This window comes from Megalobrama amblycephala, linkage group LG14 (genome assembly GCF_018812025.1).
Source record: "Megalobrama amblycephala isolate DHTTF-2021 linkage group LG14, ASM1881202v1, whole genome shotgun sequence".
Classification (NCBI taxonomy): domain Eukaryota; kingdom Metazoa; phylum Chordata; class Actinopteri; order Cypriniformes; family Xenocyprididae; genus Megalobrama; species Megalobrama amblycephala.
In genome coordinates, this window is record NC_063057.1 from 51,974,884 (window position 1) to 51,995,231 (window position 20,348).

General features: G+C 34.4%; 2 protein-coding genes across 2 annotated transcripts; one reads left to right on the forward strand and one right to left on the reverse strand.

The window, feature by feature from the left end:
- Positions 1–1,518: 1,518 nt before the first annotated feature.
- Positions 1,519–11,375, reverse strand: trmu (tRNA 5-methylaminomethyl-2-thiouridylate methyltransferase). Its single transcript, XM_048154997.1, has 11 exons — positions 11,100–11,375; positions 9,249–9,414; positions 9,051–9,157; positions 8,849–8,971; positions 7,300–7,472; positions 7,060–7,113; positions 6,080–6,146; positions 5,471–5,571; positions 4,917–5,061; positions 4,257–4,339; positions 1,519–2,278 (listed from the first exon to the last, which is right to left on the reverse strand). Exons 1-11 carry the CDS (start codon positions 11,179–11,181, stop codon positions 2,129–2,131), a joined length of 1,251 nt encoding a protein of 416 aa, XP_048010954.1. The 5' UTR covers positions 11,182–11,375; the 3' UTR covers positions 1,519–2,128.
- A 2,333-nt stretch (positions 11,376–13,708) lies between these two features.
- srr (serine racemase) lies at positions 13,709–19,501 on the forward strand. Its single transcript, XM_048155000.1, has 7 exons — positions 13,709–13,858; positions 14,195–14,396; positions 14,470–14,651; positions 14,740–14,870; positions 16,767–16,915; positions 18,190–18,279; positions 18,401–19,501. The coding sequence occupies exons 2-7, from the start codon at positions 14,219–14,221 to the stop codon at positions 18,640–18,642; spliced, it is 972 nt and encodes a 323-aa protein (XP_048010957.1). The 5' UTR covers positions 13,709–13,858; positions 14,195–14,218; the 3' UTR covers positions 18,643–19,501.
- The last annotated feature ends 847 nt before the right edge of the window (positions 19,502–20,348 follow it).

A 20,348-nucleotide genomic window follows, 5' to 3' on the forward strand; every position in this document is an offset into this window, starting at 1 on the left:
AATATTGTTATTGTCACCAAAAATATCAAATATTTAAAAAAAAAAATCAAATAAAATAAAAATAAAAAAGCTTCTTACACACGAGACCGTTTGTTTTTTAACATTAAAATAGCGTTTGGCGGGTAATAAAATCATTACAACGATGTTTTTGACTTAAAAATAAAAAAGATATATATTAAGATATAAAGACAGATATATATATATATATATATATATATATATATATATAAAGCCTCTAAGTGCCATCTGAAATTTTCTTCTAAAATGAGACATACAAGCTTGATAAAAAACATACAAGCTTGATAAAAATGCTCATTTTAGAAGAAAATTTCAGACGGCACTTAGAGGCTATTTCATCTGAAGTCTTCATATATATATATATATATATATATATATTTAAAATGTGAAAAAGTATAATTGTTTTAAAATTATGCGAGTTAGAGTATCAGCAGGTCCCTTTTTGACCCACGACACAACATTCAGGTAAATGGGCCAATATAAAAAAATGAGATCAACACAGGTAATTTTGGCTGAAATCTTTTTATTTTTAATAGTAAATTGACACTATTGTCTTTAGTGTGCCATAGCAACAACACTATACATTTATTTCAATAAATAGAAAGTTAAACGAATATTTCATTAAAAAATGCAATTAAAAATGAACTGATCATGTTGTACAGGTGTGTGTTTCTGTGCATTGGTGTCTATATGTGTGCATGTATGTGTGTACGCTTGTGAAATATCTGTCAAACGTTTTGTTAAAGATTAGAACATCTTTGACAAAAAAAAAAAAAAAATTTAATAATAATTTTAACATTTCCTGTAGCTATAGGTCTTAACATTGTACTGTACTAACATCTTCCTTTCTTTCCTCTCTTCTTATCTCTGTTTCCTTTCTTTGCTTGTCCTTCCGCCATAATCTCTGCAATGCAATTTAAAAAAAAAAAAGCCTGTTAAGATTTTATATGGATACATCTATTCCTATAAATCTATTTTCACCCTCAATTTCTATGTAAAAGTGTGTGTGTGTGTGTGTGTGTGTATGCAGCCCATTTTAGCTTAACCAGCCATTTCTAACTAAAATGAACTTTTTCACAAAAATCGAAGTTTCTTTTTTAAATTAAACTTTTTCATTTGAAAGAGCATGTCAAAACATTGTTCATAAACCTTTGTTTTGCTTATAATTGCTTTAGTACCCTTATTAGTGATGAATGAAATTTACTATATCAGGCTCACTTTCCTTACAATTTCTCTTACAAGCTTCATTTAACACTGTGCCCTGCCCACCTTAAAAAACTCAGACCAGTCAAAACTATTGTTACATGTCAACAAGTGTTGAAGCAACAATGCAAGATATATGACGCTACAACCTTATTTGGCCGATTTTACCTGATATAGGCCATTTTAGCTGACTTCACCCTAGTGTTTACTAAATGTGAAAACACGCACTGACTCCCTATAAAGGATATAGAAAAGTGTATTACTGGTAAAAATAAAATCACACTCTGCTTTGAAAACTAATTTTTCTTAAAATATTTATTTACAACAAATGCTAATTACAATATATACACACATACAATTCAACCAAACTGAAAGAGGAGACATTAAATAAACCCAGAAGAGGAATCATAACCAAAACCGCAAAGACAGATATTGCAATTATCTGACAACATATAGTATAAATACGTTCATTTACGTTTAATTTAGTTAAATGTGTTTAGCAAAATTGTCTTTAATGAAAACTGAGGAAGATTGCGATTGTCCATCAGCACCAGCTATATAAGTGATGCACTCACGCCCTCTATTGGCAGAGAAAAGAACTCCAACTCAAAGTGAACCCGTGGCTTAATATTTTGCATAGTTCAGGATGTGGTGCACAATAAAAGGCACAAAAACCATTTACATTTATAAAATCTTAAAAAGAAAAAAAGTAATTCAATAATCAATATTTATATTATACAAATAAATTACAATTCCCAAGTTAATTACAATTGAAATAAAAATACATACAATTCAAAACACTATCAAAGTTTCTATACTTTCTCCCAGCCTAAATGTCTGTAAATACTGAGAGCATCTTTCCACAGCACACGCCTGCTGAGATCTTGTTATTGTGCTTGTTTGTGTCTCAGCTGAGAGGATCTGGATGTTGTTGGTTTGTGTCTTTAGGGTGGCAGTTCATGCAGTTTTGACCTTTCTGAAGAGTGAATTTTGTGGGTCCCAGACGAATGATCTTCCCACTGCCCAAACACTCATCTCCCTTATAGAGCACAGCAAACTGCAAAGCAAAGACAATGGAAAATAATCAGCACCCAAATTCCCAAAATACCCTTTCCATGATTATAACATAGTAATACAGTTCATAAGTCTAACTGTAGACTGAGGTCTGCAAAGTTTTAAAGATCAAAGTGCATAACAAATATGGTTATTGTCTCCTAAAAGAAAGAATTGATTCTGAACTATCAAAACGAGATGTCAGCAATTCAATCTCACTTCCTGTTACATACCTACGTAATAATGTAACTAATTTGCATAATGTCAGCCTTCATTGGCAGCCCACGAATAATGTCTACTTTGACCCTCAAACACTGTAGTTGTAGCTGAGGCCTGAAAGAGTTTGGAGTGTTGTTGACATGTCAAGAAGACGCTGTTTTTTACGCCACTTTGCATGCATTTTAAAAAGATTGAGAACTTGCGCTGGAATTTACACTGAAAAACCAACAGCATCATCTTTAATGTTCATGTCATTGTTTATGAAGCTGAAGAGCTGAAATTCAGATGTGGTAATGGCCGTTTTGTTTTCGACACCTGCTGTAAGCTGTAAACCAATCACGACAGACTGGACTGTCCAATCAGAGCAGAGCAGCTCCCAGAAAGGATTGGGTTTAGAAAGACTGATTCTTTGAACAAACCGTTTTCAGACTCTTTGAGAAATGAAGTGATGTGAAATGTATACAGTGGTGTGAAAAAGTGTTTGCCCCCTTCCTGATTTTTTATTTTTTTGCATGTTTGTCAAACTTTAATGTTTCAGATCATTAAACAAATTTAAATATTAATCAAAGATAACACAAGAAAACACAACATGCAGTTTTTAAATGAAGGTTTTTATTATGAAGGGAAAACCAAATCCAAACCCACATGGCCCTGTGTGAAACAGTGCTTGCCCCCTAAACCTAATAACTGGTTGGGCTACCTTTAACAGCAACAACTGCAATCAAACGTTTGCAATAACTTGCAATGAGTCTGTTACAGCGCTGTGGAGGAATTTTGGCCCACTCATCTTTGCAGAATTGTTGTAATTCAGCGAGCATGAACCGCCTTTTTAAGGATTGAGGTCAGGACTTTGACTAGGCCACTCCAAAGTCTTCATTTTGTTTTTCTTCAGCCATTCAGAGGTGGACTTGCTGGTGTGTTTTGGATCATTGTCCTGCTGCAGAACCCAAGTTCACTTCAGCTTGAGGTCACGAAGAGATGGCCTGACATTGTCCTTCAGGATTTTTTGGTAGACAGCAGAATACATGGTTCCATTTATCACAGCAATTCTTTCAGGTCCTGAAACAGCAAAACAGCCCCAGACCATCACACTACCACCACCATATTTTACTGTTGGTATGATGTTCTTTTTCTGAAATGCTGTGTTACTTTTACGTCAGACGTAATGGGACACACACCTTCCAAAAAGTTCAACTTTTGTCTCGTCAATGCACAGAGTATTTTCCCAAATGTCTTGGAGATCATCAAGATGGCAAAAACTGAGATGAGCCTTTATGTTCTTTTTGCTCAGCAGCGGTTTTCATCTTGGAACTCTGCCATGCAGGCCATTTTTGCCCAGTTTCTTTCTTATGGTGGAGTCATGAATACTGACCTTAACTGAGGCAAGTGAGGCCTGCACTTTTTCACACAGGGCCATGTGGGTTTGGATTTTGTTTTCCCTTCATTTAAAAACTGCATGTTGTGTTTACTTGTGTTATCTTTGATTAATATTTACATTTGTTTGATGATCTGAAACATTAAAGTGTGAAAAACATGCAAAAAAATAAAAAAATCAGGAAGGGGGCAAACACTTTTTCACACCACTGTATTATGAGAAAAGTTTTTTTTATTTTTTATTTTTTTTTTACCTTGGGTGCATTTATTGTAATGTCTATTGTAAGAAACATCCAAAACAAAATCAGGAACCTTTAACATATAATAACAGGAGCACTTTAAAGTGTTCAATATTCAAGATACATATTAGATAGATATTTCTGGATTACCTGCCCAGGTGTCATTGCTCTTAATGGCTCTTTCACCATTACCCACACTGAGCCATCGAGATTCAAGGTTACGGTACATGGAGCTGAAAGAAACAAGATTTTGTATAAGCACTGTTTAGCAGAACAGTCTTGATATTAATGATAAAAACTAAAACAAAGCTGTAATAAAATATAATGACTAAAAAAAATTAAAATAAAAGAAATAAAATACATATATGAAAAAAAAATAAACAAAAAAAAAATTCTAATTTTAAATGTTGCTTTGGCCCCTAAATGAAACAAAATAATATGCAAGTACCAAAATTACTAAATTAAAACTGAATAAAAACAAAAACGTAAATAAAAGTAAAAAAAATAATAAAGCTAAATAGAAATATAAAAAACAAACACTTTAATGACCAAAGAACATAACAAAAACACTAAAACAAACTAAATTTAAATGAAAATGAAAATATAAAAATAAAATAAATGATAAATAAAAGTAAAAGTAATAAAAGCAAAATATTAATAAACACTTTAGAATATAAATTATAACACTGCTGTAGACAAAACAGAGACAAATATTGGCTACTGGTTGTAAAATGTGGTGGGACTCGCATAACTATTTCAACTGACCTGATTTCTAACAATTCCAGCTAAAAAAAAAGGAAGGCGACTCACTCAAAGGCATGCGGTTGTTGAAACGGAAGTGACATTCCATCATCTGAGTGCGGACAAGTTCAACAGGCGGCTCTTCTGTGATCCAGTGGAAGCGGTCTGTCTGTAATGTGTCTCGTAACAGTGCTGGGTGGTTAGTGGTTGGACCCTGCAAGAATTCCATATTTTACAAGGCAATCGACCTGAAAAGTCTTATGTGGCCATTTTTAGCAAAATAAAATGTAAAAAACTATTGCAGCGTCCCAAAAGGAACCCTAAGCCCTCAAGGTCTTCTCCTGAGTCCGCACTTTCATGACATAATGCTGGGTAAAGTCCTCTGCGTAGCTCGCGAATTTGCGGGCTCAGCAGAAGAGCGCATCGAGGGCGCAAAGCGGCCACAAAGGGGGCTCTCAAGAGCACCCTTCTGAAACCTAAAATGATGAATGGGACACCCTGCGGTCTTGTGGGCTTAACGGACACGCGCAAGCAGCAGCCAAGTAAGTCCACAAGACCGAAAGTGCACATGAAGTGCACCATTTGGGACGCAGCCTATAAAGTGTCCAAATTGTGCAACTCACCACAAATACATCACCGGTAGTGATATCTTTATCAACTACAAACCAAGGGTCTTCTTGTCCTCCTATTCTTGCCCTCTGACCTAGTGTTAATGTGAACCAGCCTGTGAAATATAGCATTGTGTGTATCAGTCATGCAGTATCACAGACGAAATGTAGGAAAACATCAACAAACTAGATGACTAGGGTTTGATGATGAACTTTGATGTTGGCTTGACAAAGCCTTTTCTGAAGGTTTGAAATAACTTTAAAAACTTGAAGATTTTAATTCATTAAAATGTTATTAACATGTTTTAGCACATCGCTAACATTTTAGCAATTTGCTAGCACATTAGCACATTGCTAACATGTTTTAGCAAAATTTATCAAGTTGCTAGCATGTTTCTAGCATGATTTAACACAATAAAAGTATATGGAATTTGGGAATGCTCAGAAGTTCTATACGGGAATTCCCAAAGTCAGATCAGTTAGAAAGACCTGAGTCAGAATAGTCTGATGGTCTTACCATCTTTGGTGTAGCTTTAAAGCTCAGAGGATATACTGATAAAAGTTTGTCTCACAAAATAAGATGAATCACCTTAAATAGTAGATCAGTACATAATTAATATCCACCTTTATGCTGCCCCATGATCTTCCCATCTTCAATGGAGACAAAATTTCCTGGTTTGGGCTCCAAGTACTGTAATAAATTTGACATAGGGAAAAAGGTACAAATGTTAGGTGACTGTAGTATATACACGGAACAAAATTATAAACGCAACACTTTTGTTTTTGCCCTCATTTTTCATGAGCTGAACTCAAAGATCTAAGACTTTTTTTTTTTATGTACACAAAAGGCCTATTTCTCTCAAATATTGTTCACAAATCGGTCTAAATCGGTGTTAGTGAGCACTTCTTCTTTGCCGAGATAATCCATCCACCTCACTCTAAAAGAGCTGTTTAATTTCAATTTATTTTATATGAGTTTGCCTTTTTTTCCAACCCTGTTACCAAAATTTAGGATATGTTTGAATACAGTTTAAATGTCAGATATTTGTGCAATGAACATAAATACTCAATAAAAATAATTAAAAAAAGATTTAAACAAAATAGGTAACAGGGTTAGAATAGGTCAGAATAGGTAACAGTGTTGCAAATTTAGCCTAAATTAAGCTGTAGGTGAAGGCTGGATAATTTAGGACCAAATTTGTTATTGATGAATTAATATTTCCTATAAATTAAAGAAAAATATGTGTTATTTATCATTTTCTTTTATCATTCTTACAATAACTTTGGTAACAGGGCTGAGCTTTTGATAAAATTTGTTGAGTTGACTTGGGTGGGGGGAAATTTTATTTTATTTTCTGTTCAACTATTACTTCAATAACTATTGTGTTTTTTATTTTCTTCTTTTTCATGCCTATTTGTTAGAATATAAGTTTTGTTTGCATTTTATAAAAGTGTAATTACAATCGACTTTTATTTCTAATAAAAATATTTAAACAAAAATTGAGTTGTAGTTTTACTACAGAGAAGATGCGATTTGTGTTTTTATTGCTTTAAAAAACAAAAAACATTCCTTAGAGAGTTGTAAGCTGCATCAAAGAACATACCTCAAGAATAAAGTCCTCAAAATCTCTTTCTCCAATGAAACAGATTCCCATGCTCTTCCAGGGGAAATAAAGCAGATTCAATTAATTGCATTTACATTATATGTAGTCATTTAGCAGACATTTTTGTATCAATTAATCATTAATACAGTGGATTATATTACATGTAATATACTCAACACTCCTGAATGTCAAACCTCTTGTGACTCTTGTATAGAAGAGTCATTTTATTTATAAAAGTACCTCTTTTTTCTTTAGAACATGTTGGAAGCCGGCCTCAGCAGCTATCTTCTTCACAAAGTCTTTGGTTAGCCCAGCTAGGGGGAATAATGTGCGCCGCAAAGCATCTTGGGGAATTTGACTGAGGAAGAACGTCTGGTCCTTCAAGCGGTCAGCACCCTGATAGAGCCGCACGGCTAATAAGATTCAGAAGGAGATTAAAGATCAGTTCTGAAACAAATCACATATACAACTGACATTAACCGTTTTTTTAAATCTAAAAAAAAAAAAAAAAAAAATCTAAATATTTCACTCCAAAAATAATAAAGAATATAATAAAGTTATATTCTTAATAAAGAAAATAATATATAATATTATAAATATATAATATAATATAGAATATTTAATAAAATATTCTAAATTCTTAATAAAGAAAATAATATATATTGCATAAAGAAAAGCCTTTATTTGTTTCATTGTGACATTTTTTCCCCCATCACTGTAATGGAAATTTGTAATTGAAAGTGTAAGTTTGTATATAATTTTAAAGGGTTAGTTCACACTAAAATGAAAGTAATGTCATTTATTACTCACCCTTAGGCGTTTCACACCCGTAAGACCTTCGTTAATCTTCAGAACACAAATCAAGATATTTTTGTTGAAATCCGATGGCTCAGTGAGGCCTCTATAGCCAGCAATGACACTTCCTCTCTCAAGATCCATAAAGGTACTAAAAACATATTTAAATCAGTTCATGTGAGTACAGTGGTTCAATATTAATATTATAAAGCGACGAGAATATTTTTGGTGCACCAAAAAAAAAAACTATATAACTACTTATATAGTGATGGCCGATTTCAAAACACTGCTTCAGGAAGCTTCGGAGCACAAATGAATCAGCGTGTCGAATCAGCGGTTTGGAGCGCTAAAGTCATGTGATTTCAGCAGTTTGACACACGATCCAAATCATGATTTGATACGCTGATTCATTATGCTCTGAAGCTTCATGAAGCAGTGTTTTGAAATCGGCCATCACTAAATAAGTCGTTATTTTGTTTTTTTGGTGCACCAAAAATATTCTCGTCGCTTTATAATATTAACATTGAACCACTGTACTCACATGAACTGATTTAAATATGTTTTTAGTACATTAATGGATCTTGAGAGAGGAAATGTCATTGCTGGCTATGGAGGCCTCACTGAGCCATCGGATTTCAACAAAAATATCTTAATTTGTGTTCTGAAGATTAACAAAGGTCTTACAGGTGTGGAATGACATGAGGGTGAGTAATAAATGACTGAATTTTCATTTTTGGGTGAACTAACCCTTTAAGTATACATTATGGTAGCATGTTATTTTTAATTGTAGGGTTATATATATATAAATATATATCTTTATAAATAATAGTAATTAAATTAAAATATAGATTTTTAAATTTAATAGGAAAAAAATACAACTTGTGTCTAGACAGGATGATTCTCATTACTAATTTAGACATTTTGATTCGATACTTAAAAAAAAAATGTTTTCTTTCCCTGTGCTCTACATCACATGGACAGATGTTACACTTACGCTTTCTAATTTCAAAGCGGTCTCTGAAGAGAGTTCTGGGAGCAGGAACATACTTCTGTTGAAAAACATCCTCATCCTCCTGGGATGTCCGGGCATAGTGTCCCGTTGCCATGGCATCAGCACCTGTTGTCAAATAAGACTGTTTTAACAAAAAAAATCTCGGTGGAAAACTCCAAAACATCCGCAATTCTTCTTAACTTACCTAAAGTATTAACTGTATACTGATAGAAGTGCTTAAACTTGATGTGTTTGTTACACATTATGTCTGGATTTGGTGTTCTGCCCTTCTCATATTCCCTGAGAAGATTACTGAAAACATAAAAAATAAAAATGAGAGAATATGAACAAACTTTGCACAACATTTTGAATTTAATTAACTTAAAATGGCTGCAATATTTACCTAAATACTTCATGCCAGTATTCTTTAATATAAGAGACCTGGTGGAAAGGCATATCCAGCATCTTACACACTTTATAAGCATCTTCACAGTCTCTCTCTGATGAACAGACGCCTCTCTCATCATGAGAGTCCCAGTTCTTCATGAACACACCGGTCACATGATAGCCTGATGGCAGACAAACAGATATCAGATAACATATGATGCTAGACTGGAAAGCCAGTTCAATAAACACTGTATGAATTGTTTTAGCATTTAAAACAAACTACGGAGGCTGAGAGAGCTCACCATGCTGCAACTGAAGAAAAAATACCAGTAAATTAAGAAAACATCTTCATCAGTTTGACAAACAAATGTGCTGCAAATACTCACAACACTAGGTTTGTCCCTTGTTGTGAGTATTTGTAATGCGTTTCTGTATTTGAGTGTGTTGTGAGTATTTGTAATGCGTTTCTGTATTTGAGTGTGTTGTGAGTATTTGCAGCACGTGTGTGTGATACCGATGAAGATGTTTGCATGTGTTTTCTTCAGTTGCAGCGCGTTGAGTTTTTTTATGTCTATGTAAAATAAATGCAGCTTGCTTTAATATTTTCTATCTAATTCAATGACAGTCAAATAATAGTTAACTTTACATTCAGACATACACTACCGGTCAAAAGTTTGGAAACGGTAAGGATTTTTAATGTTTTTAAAAGAAGTTTCGTCTGCTCACCAAGGCTGCATTTATTTAATTAAAAACACAGTAAAAACAGTAATATATTGTGAAATATTATTACAATTTAAAATAACTGTTTTCTGTTTGAATATATTTTATAAAGTAATTTATGTCCTGTGATAAAAGCTGAATTTTCAGCATCATAACTCCAGTCTTCAGTGTCACATGATCCTTCAGAAATCATTCTAATAATGCTGATCTGGATGCTCAAGAAACATTTAATGTTGTACAATTGTACAAAATATTAAAATATTTTTTTTTCAGGATTCTTTGATGAATAGAAAGTTCAAAAGAATGGCGTTTATTTGAAATATAATCTTTTTTAACATTATAAATGTTTTCACTGTCACTTTTGATTGATTTAATGCATCCTTGCTGAATAAAAGTATTTCATTTCTTTAATTTCTTTTCAAAAAAATAAAAATTCTTACTGACCCCAAACTTTTGAACAGTAGTGTAAAATGTTACAAGAAGCTTTGTATTTCAGATAAATGTTGTTCTTTTGAACTTTCTATTCATCAAGGAATACTGAGAAAAAAAAAAAAAAAAGTACACAACTGTTTTCAACATAGATAATAATCATAAATATTTCTTGAGCAGCAAATCATCATATTAGAATGATTTCTGAAGGATCATGTGACACTGAAGACTGGAGTAACGATGCTGAAAATTCAGCTTTGCCATCACAGGAATAAATTACTTAAAAAAATATATTCAAACAGAAAACAGTTATTTTAATTTGTAATAATATTTCACAATATTAGTGTTTTTACTGTATTTTTAATTAAATAAATGCAGCCTTGGTGAGCAGACAAAACTTATTTTAAAAACATTAAAAATCTTACAGTTTCCAAACTTTTGACTGGTAGTGTATATAAGTGTTTACTTTATTATTAAACCGAATACTTTATTATTATTGCTACAATACAATCTAATTTACAATCCAGTACAGAATATAAAAGCACAACATTATAGCACATATCCATACAAGTTAAAATGGGGTGACTGCAAACATTTCATTATAGTAACTTACGAAATGTGTTGATGCTCATAACTGTGCTCTGTAAACTGGACTGTAAAGTTAATTTAATAAAAATGAGTAAAATTGTAATTAAATTTTAGTACACTGAAAACTTACCCATTCTTTTGAGTAACAATGCACTGACAGAACTGTCAACCCCTCCAGACATAGCACACACAACATGTCTAATTACACCCATAACACCTATTATTAATATGTGCTCAAATACATTTAATTATACAAGTAAAGAGAATTTTAGAGACATTTCACGCCTGTGCAATGAAGGTCGCCATAATTAAAGTTCTTTTCAAAATCTTGACCGATCGGAAACAAAGAAAAACACGAACAAAACTATAGTTCCGGGCTTTTGAACACTTTAAACCGTGACACTGCAAAAGCGTGTTGCGTTTAAAGTCCACAGAAATATAATAAGTAGAATGGCCATCAGAATTTCAAAGAATGACTTTGTTGCCCGAAAGTTTCTTATCACAAATTCTATTTCAATTTAAATTAAAGGGATAGTTCACCCAAAAATGAAAATTATGTCATCATTTACTAACCCTAAGGTTGTTCCAAACCTGTATAAATTTCCTTGTTCTGTTGAACACAAAGGAAGATATTTTGAAGAATGTGGGAAACTGAACAATTTTGGGGCACCATTGACTTCCATAGTAATTTTTTTCCTACTATGGAAGTCAATGGTACGGAGCCCCGGACATGACATGCAGGAAAAAAATAGTAGGCTAAATCGTGCGCACGATTTACTAAAACATGTGCACAATTTACTAATTCGTTCCCACGATTTACTAATTCGTTCCCTCGATTTACTAAAACGCGCGCACGATTTACTATTTTGTTCCCTCGATTTATAAATCATGCGCATGATTTACAAATTGAGGGAACGAATTAGTAAATCGTGCACATTTTAGTAAATCATGCGCACGATTTAGTTAATTGAGGGAACGAAATAGTAAATTGTGTGCACAAATAAGTAAATTGAGGGAACGAAATAGTAAATCGTGCGCATGAATAAGTAAATTGAGGGAACGAAATAGTAAAACATGTGCACGATTTACTAATTCGTTCCCTCGATTTACTAAAACGCGTGCACGATTTACTAATTCGTTCCCTTGATTTACTAAAACGCACGCATTATTTACTATTTTGTTCCCTCGATTTATAAATCATGCACATGATTTACAAATCGAGGGAACGAATTAGTAAATCGTGCACATGTTTTAGTAAATCATGCGCACGAATAAGTAAATCGAGGGAACGAAATTAGTAAATCGTGCGCACGAATAAGTAAATCAAGGGAACGAATTAGTAAATCGTGCACGTTTTAGTAAATCATGCACATGATTTAGTTAATTGAGGGAACGAAATAGTAAATCGTGCACACGAATAAGTAAATCGAGGGAACGAAATAGTAAATCGTGCGCACGAATAAGTAAATCAAGGGAACGAACTAGTAAATTGTGCACACGAATAAGTAAATCGAGGGAACGAAATAGTAAATCGTGTGCATGAATAAGTAAATCAAGGGAACGAAATAGTAAATCGTGCACACGAATAAGTAAATCGAGGGAACGAAATAGTAAATCGTGCGCACGAATAAGTAAATCGAGGGAACGAAATAGTAAATCGTGCGCACGAATAAGTAAATCGAGGGAACGAAATAGTAAATCGTGCGCACGAATAAGTAAATCGAGGGAACGAAATAGTAAATCGTGCGCACGAATAAGTAAATCGAGGGAACGAAATAGTAAATCGTGCGCACGAATAAGTAAATCGAGGGAACGAAATAGTAAATTGTGCGCACGAATAAGTAAATCAAGGGAACGAATTAGTAAATCGTGCACGTTTTAGTAAATCATGCACATGATTTAGTTAATTGAGGGAACGAAATAGTAAATCGTGCGCACGAATAAGTAAATCAAGGGAACGAAATAGTAAATCGTGCGCACATATAAGTAAATCAAGGGAACAAAATAGTAAATTGTGCGCACGAATAAGTAAATCAAGGGAACGAATTAGTAAATCGTGCACGTTTTAGTAAAACATGCACATGATTTAGTTAATTGAGGGAACGAAATAGTAAATCGTGCGCACGAATAAGTAAATCAAGGGAACTAAATAGTAAATCATGCGCACGATTTAGTAAATTGAGGGAACAAAATAGTAAATCATGCGCACGATTTAATTTTTTTTCTTGCATGTCATGTGCGGGGCTCCGTACAATGGTGCCCCAAAGAGGCCTTGTTACAAACTTCCTTCAAAATATCTTCCTTTGTGTACAGCAGAGCAAAGAAATTTATACAGGTTTGGAACAACTTGAGGGTGAGTAAATGATGGCAGAATTTTCATTTTTGTGTGAACTATCCCTTTAATGAGATATTCCGACTTGATGTAGTCGTTATACTCACGTGGTACCCGATGATTTTTTTCGTTGCGCTGATAGAATTGACATTTTGTTGGATAAATCCATTTAAATAATACATTTACTGAGACTACACACTGATTTATGTATGTATTATACTTTAAAACTATACATATACAATTATAAAACATCAACATGATGTTAAATGGGATATCTATTTATATGATATGTTTGTTACTGTACTAATAATTGAAGTCCAGATTATGGATGATTTGTTTTCCTGAGCCATCGAGCGCCCCCTGCAGGAAGAAACTGTTTGTGCCTCATAATATATCGATAGTATCCTGGTAATCTGCCACCCAATGATTATTTCAAAATGATCAACGGGACACCCTTGTTTGGTCTTGGTGTAAACCCTGAATGAAAGTTCTTAATTTGGGAAAGTAGCTTCATAAAACCCAGCAATATATTTTTGGATTTCACTATCGTTTTTACGGTAATACTATCGTCCAGAAATACTGCAAGCGTTTAGCTACAGTGCAACTAAATGCAATTCAGCTGAAAACTTTCGATCTGTTAGGTTTAATAGTTGGGTTATACCAAAGTAAACAAGTATTTGACACCATTGAAAACCTCCATCAATGTCGTATGGTTGGATTTGTTTACTTCTCCGTTTTTTTTTATAACACAAAGTCTTTGAGTCAAAAGATTTGTTAATAAAAACAAAAATAATAAGATATAATAATTATTTTGAATAATAAAGTATGACTAAATTTTAGGACAGAATAAATATTAATAAAAATAATTTAATTATTTTGTACATTATTCATAGTAATCAAGTGTTCGCCCAAGAACAATGGGAGAAGTGTCAGCAGACAGCATCACAGTAGAGAGGCTCAGAGAGGCCTGTGGGACTGTCAGGCGCAGCCCGCTGGATGTGATCAACACACCAATGATCCCATGGTGCCAAACCACACTGCCGCTCGAAACATCCGGCAACATTCACATCAAACTGGAGAACATGCAGAGGACGGGTCGGTTTGTGTCTGTTTGATTTGGTTATGGCTGCTTATGAATTTTTCAAACTTGTCTTTCCTCTTCCTGCAGGTTCTTTTAAGATAAGAGGTGTTGCAAACCAGTTTGCCAGGAGACTCAAAGGGGACAATTTTGTGACCATGTCTGCTGGGAATTATGGGAAGTCATTTGCGTATGCATGTAAGCATTATGGATCCAAAGGCAAAGTGGTGATGCCAGAAACCGCTCCCATCTCCAGATCTCTGCTGATACAAGTACCACACTCTCATTTATACACTTTACAGAGGCACTTTTTTCTTTATTGAATGTTTAACAAAACAAAAATTGTGTCAAAATGTGTAGAGTTTGGGAGTTGAGGTCGAACGAGCGCCAACTACTCGTCTCATGGATGTTGTTAATCGGTGTGTTCAAGAGGACAGCATGACCTTCCTACATTCATTTGATGATCCGGATCTTATCGCTGGAAATGCCAGGTTAAATACATATCTGGGATTTAAAGAAATAGTTCACCCAAAGGATGAAAATCCTGGCATTATTTACTCACCCTTATGTCTTTCCAAACTGGCATGGCTTTCTTTCATTTAAAGGTGCAATATGTAAGAATTTTGCAGTAAAATATCCAAAAACCACTAGGCCAGTGTTATATATTTTGTTCACTTGAGTACTTACAATATCCCAAATGTTTGCAACTATTTATAAATCGTGAGAAAATTGCAATTTTAACCAAGGCTCCGGGACGTGTGAGGAGTCACCTGTCAATGGCGTCATACCCGTGTTACCCTCAGTTTCCGGTTTTATTTTGTAGAAACCGTGGAAACACCGTGGAAGACGCTTTAATATTTACATGTTTTAACAGACAAGGGAACAACAGTTTTGATATATTTATAGACAGAAAACTAATTGTTGTTATATAGCTCAGTACATTTAGTCTTATTGTTTAAATACTTTTCTTGATTTTTTGCGAGTACCATACTTTACCATGCCTCAGAGAAAAACACTATTTCGTGAAGTAGCTAACATAGCATAATCAGATGCAGCTTTATTTTTAGTAACAGTAATACAGCATTTTCTCCATCATACAATACGTTTTAAAATTAATTGCATGCCATTTATCAACACAAGCCATCCAGCATTTAATATGATATTCTAAAATCGATCTATCTTACTGCAGTGTGCAACAAGTGTCTCAGAGCAGCCGCCGAGCAAACGCACAGAGTAACGTCATAACATCATTTTCAACACACTCAAATGTATCTAATATGATAAACAGAGCTGCGTTACCTCATACTCTTGACCGGAAAAGCGGAAGCGGCGCCGGCGACTGTGTCATAATAAAAGTTCAGCTGCTTGTGAGGCGTGTGTTGCGCAATCGCTCCAGCGACCTCGTTCAGCTCCCACAACACTCGGTCCTGCTCTGTTTCATACTACAGTAACGTTAATAATCACATCCATGAACATGATTTCTTCCTATTCTTTTGCACCAGCTGTGATGTGAAGACCACATGTCCCAAGATTCCACACTCAAACTTGATATCATCAAGCTACACCTTTGTTTTGAATAGGCCTCTAGCGACCTCTAGCGGACAGAAAGTCTTACATATTGCACCTTTAACACAACAGGAGATATTTTGAGGAATCTTCACTGCTTTTGCCTCTCTAATGAAATTGAATGGTGACTGTGACCAGTGTTGGGGAAAGTTACTTTTAAAAGTAATGAGTTACAATATTGTGTTACTCCCTAACAAGTAACTAATTGAGTAACTTAGTTAAAAAAGGAGGTAAAAATGGAGATAAATATCAAATATCAAAATCAATTAAACAAATTGTACATACATACATAACATGGAACACCTACTTTATCAAAAATACATGCACAGCATCACTCGAACGCTAAAGAGTAAAAATAAGTCTTTAAACTGGATTTAAAAGCATTCAGTGATGGAGAGGCCCTGATACTCAAAGGTAGACTGTTCCAGAGTTCATGTGAGTTCAGTGGTTTAACCTTAATATTATAAAGTGACAAGAATACATTTTGTGCGCCCAAAGAAAACAAAATAAGGACTTTTCAACAATATCTATATGGGCCAATTTCAAAACACTGCTTCATGAAGCTTCTGAGCTTTATGAATCTTTTGTTTCGAATCAGTGATTTGGATCTCCTATCAAATGGCTAAACTGCTGAAATCACGTGAGTTTGGTGCTCCGAATCACTGATTCGATTCGTAAAGCTCTAAAGCAGTGTTTTGAAATTGGCCCAAATAGCCAAGTCTTTATTTTGTTTTTTGGCGCACACAAAAATTTAACACATGCATCAATAATGGAATGTATTATAATTGTTTGACTCATGCTAGTGTCGTTTTCAATGACAGCTTAGGTTTTGAGATCCTGGAGGTTGTGCCCTGTCCAGATGTGGTGGTGGTTTGCTGTGGTGGAGGAGGGTTACTTGCTGGTGTGGCAACTGCTATCAAACTGTCTGGCTGTGAGAACACAAAGATCTATGGAGTGGAACCAGAAGGAGGTGAATATTCCAGTCCCCTGTTAAAATGATGTCTGAGAGTCATGCTCAAGAAATTATGCCATTTGTGCATGAAAACTCAATTTAATTAGCATCTCATTTGAAAAGGTTACCACTAAACCAGGATCATTAAAGGATTAGTTCAGTTTCAAATAAAATTGTCCTGATAATTTACTCACCCCCATGTCATCCAAGATGTTCATGTCTTTCTTTCTTCAGATGAAAAGAAATTAAGGTTTTTGATGAAAACATTCCAGGATTTTTCTCCTTATAGTGGACTTCAATGGCCTCCAAATGGTTGAAGGTCAAAATTACAGTTTCAGTGCAGCTTCAAAGGGCTTTAAACGATACCAGACGAGGAATAAGGGTCTTATCTTGCAAAATGATCGGTCATTTTCGAAAAAAAAATACAACTGTATATGCTTTATATAAACAGATGATCGCCTTGCACATGCTTCCGCTTTCAAAAAAGCTTGCGCTGTATGTCCTACGCCTTCCCTATACGGAACGAACACGGCACCAGTTTCATTTTTTTCCGTTTTTATTTGAAAGTGTACTAATCTTTTAAGATACTATTATTTAATTAGTATAGTTTTTTGTTAATATTTTAAATTAGATTATATTTTTTTATATTTTCTGTTTTCATTTTAGTTAATGTTTTATTACTTTAGTTTTAGTTATTTTAGTACTTATGGAAGCCTGTTTCCACCACGGAATAAAAAAATGTAAAAGATAATTGCGACATTTTTATCTCACAATTCAGACATTATTCACAATTGCCAGTTTACGACTTTTTTTCTCACAATTGCGTGATATAAAGTCGCAATTGCGAGTTATAATGTCAGAATTGCAAGATATAAACTTGTAATTTTGACTTTATAAGTCACATATCTGACTTCTTTTCTCAGAATTATGAGATATGAACTTGCAATTGTGAGTTTAGGAAAAAAGACTTACTTTATATCTCGCAATTCTGATTTATATCTCGCAATCTCTTTATAACTTGGAGTTGTGACTTTGTAGCAAGCAACTCTGAGAAAAAAAATTCAGAATTGCGAGATGAAAAGTCACAATTTACATTTTTATTTTTTATTCCATGGTGTAAACAAGCTTCCATATACTTGAACTCAAAGTGACCGAAAATGAGAAACGTTGCCTTGGCGAATAGCTGAAATAAAATAAGTTGTTGTGATGGAAAGGCGCTGCTTTTTGGAAATTACACTTTTGTTTTACTGATATGTGCACATTGTTAAATAAACCCTCTTGATTTCCAACAGCGTGTACAATGTACAAGAGCTTCATTGAGAAGAAGCCTGTTGGTATGGATGCGAAAAGCATCGCTTCGGGGCTAGCGCCACCATTTGCAGGTATGAAATCTACTTTAAATGAAACTTTATGGCAGTGTTCTTTATTATAACTTTACATTATTTAAGATTCAGGATTTTTATTTGGGCTAACGGAAACTTGTTTATTGGGATTCAACCTCAGGTACCTTGCCGTATATGCTTTGTCAGAAGTACGTGGAGAACATTGTGCTGGTGACCGACGAGGAGATCAAATCTGCCGTTTCCACGCTTTATAATGCTGGTCTTGTTGTTGAACCTTCAGGCACTGCAGCGTTTGCTGCCATCATGAATGACAAAATACCAGATATCAATGACAGGAATGTGGTGGTCATTCTCAGCGGAGGAAACATTGGCAAAGACGAGCTTTGTAACTTCCCGGACTAAGCTCACTCAAAAATTCTGTCATCGTTTACTCACCATCATGTCATTAATGTCCAAACCGTATCCCGCTCCACAAATGTAGTAAATTTTGTACAAAATTTCTCTTTTTGTGTCCTCAATCATAGGGTTAGAAAGACATGAGGGTAAGATAATGACATTTTCATTTTTAGGTAACTACTGTATTGTTGTTGATAGTTTTTTGGTAACTCAATGAATTTTCACCTAGCCACAATCGCTTGTTTTTATGAATAAATACGTGAATTAACATTTAAGTGCAAACATTAAATTCAATATTCAGTATCCAATAAATAATGTACCTGTTAGATATGAAAAAACTGTGAATAAATAAACTCCAATGGTCATCATGCAAAATCTATTCTTTTCAAAGCAATAGCATAAAATATGAGATTTTAAATCACATCCCTTCTGCTTTACCTGTGCTAAGTTTCTTTTCAATGTTTAATTTTTAGTTTCTTTTCAGTGTGGTTAGCTAACTTGGCTAATATGCAGATAGTGTTGTTTAATCTTTTTTTAACATTCGTACCATTATTAATATTGACTACATTATAATTTACATACAGGAGGTATGCAATAAGAATACTATAAGTTGAGGTCCTGCCAGGGCTGCTACTTTTGCTCCGGGACAAGTGCCTTTTAACTTCCGGGGAGGTCACACCTCTTGAATTTGGCTTGACCAATGAGAAAGGTGTAATTTTCAAGTGGGAAAGGTTTGTTTGTTTGGAAGCATTTGCAAGTTTGTGTCCCTTTATGCTCTGATTAATATAAGTAACATTCAATGTAGGGCTGCACAATTATTAATCGCGATTAATCGTGTGCAAAATAAAAGTCTGTGTTTACGTAATATATGTGTGTGTTATGTGCATAATTGTCTCCTGTTATAATTATATCATTATAATTGTTATGTGTCTCCTCCAGAACATCCCAAAGACTTTCAATGAAATTAAGGTCTGGACTCAGAGGTGTCAATTCATGTGTGAAAATGATTCTTCATGCTCTCTGAACCATTCTTTCACAGTTTTAACCCTGTTGAATATTGACATTGTCTTTCTGGAATATGGTCATGATGTGTCTTCCTACAAGGTTGTTTTCTTTAAAGGTTAAAAGAACCATTGCCAAACATTTAACATGCTAACATTATAATCACTGTAATAGTGATCCATCCATAGACTCTTAAGTATTTGCCTATTAAAATCCAAACAGCGACTTTTTTTTTGGGCCGGGCAGTGTATAAGGAGGTGATAGGACGATTATTTTGATAGGAAGCATGAAACCAATAAGGTGACATTATCTAATAGTTCTAACATAAGGCATGCATTAAACAGGATACAATACAAAAAGGCAATATGCAAAACAGTAATAATACACACGTCCTGGGGATATGCATATTCATTCATAGGTTATTCTATGAATTATTGGAGAGAAGTCCTTTTTATGGGCCTGTGTCTGTCTTTCCTATAAGGCCTGTGCAATTTCAGCTGAGGTTTTACTGATGGGGCTTTCGATGGAAGTAGTAAGCAGAAAGAACAGTGAGGCTAAACGTCTCACTGGAGGCCTTGAAAGCTGGGGAAAGCAGGAACAGATACCCGGACCCCCATTTCAGGATGTTTCCAAGAGAGGACTGGCAAGTGTTGAATCAGCCTGGACTACCTCAGCTGTCGAGCTCCTCAGAACCAGGAGGGTGATTTCCT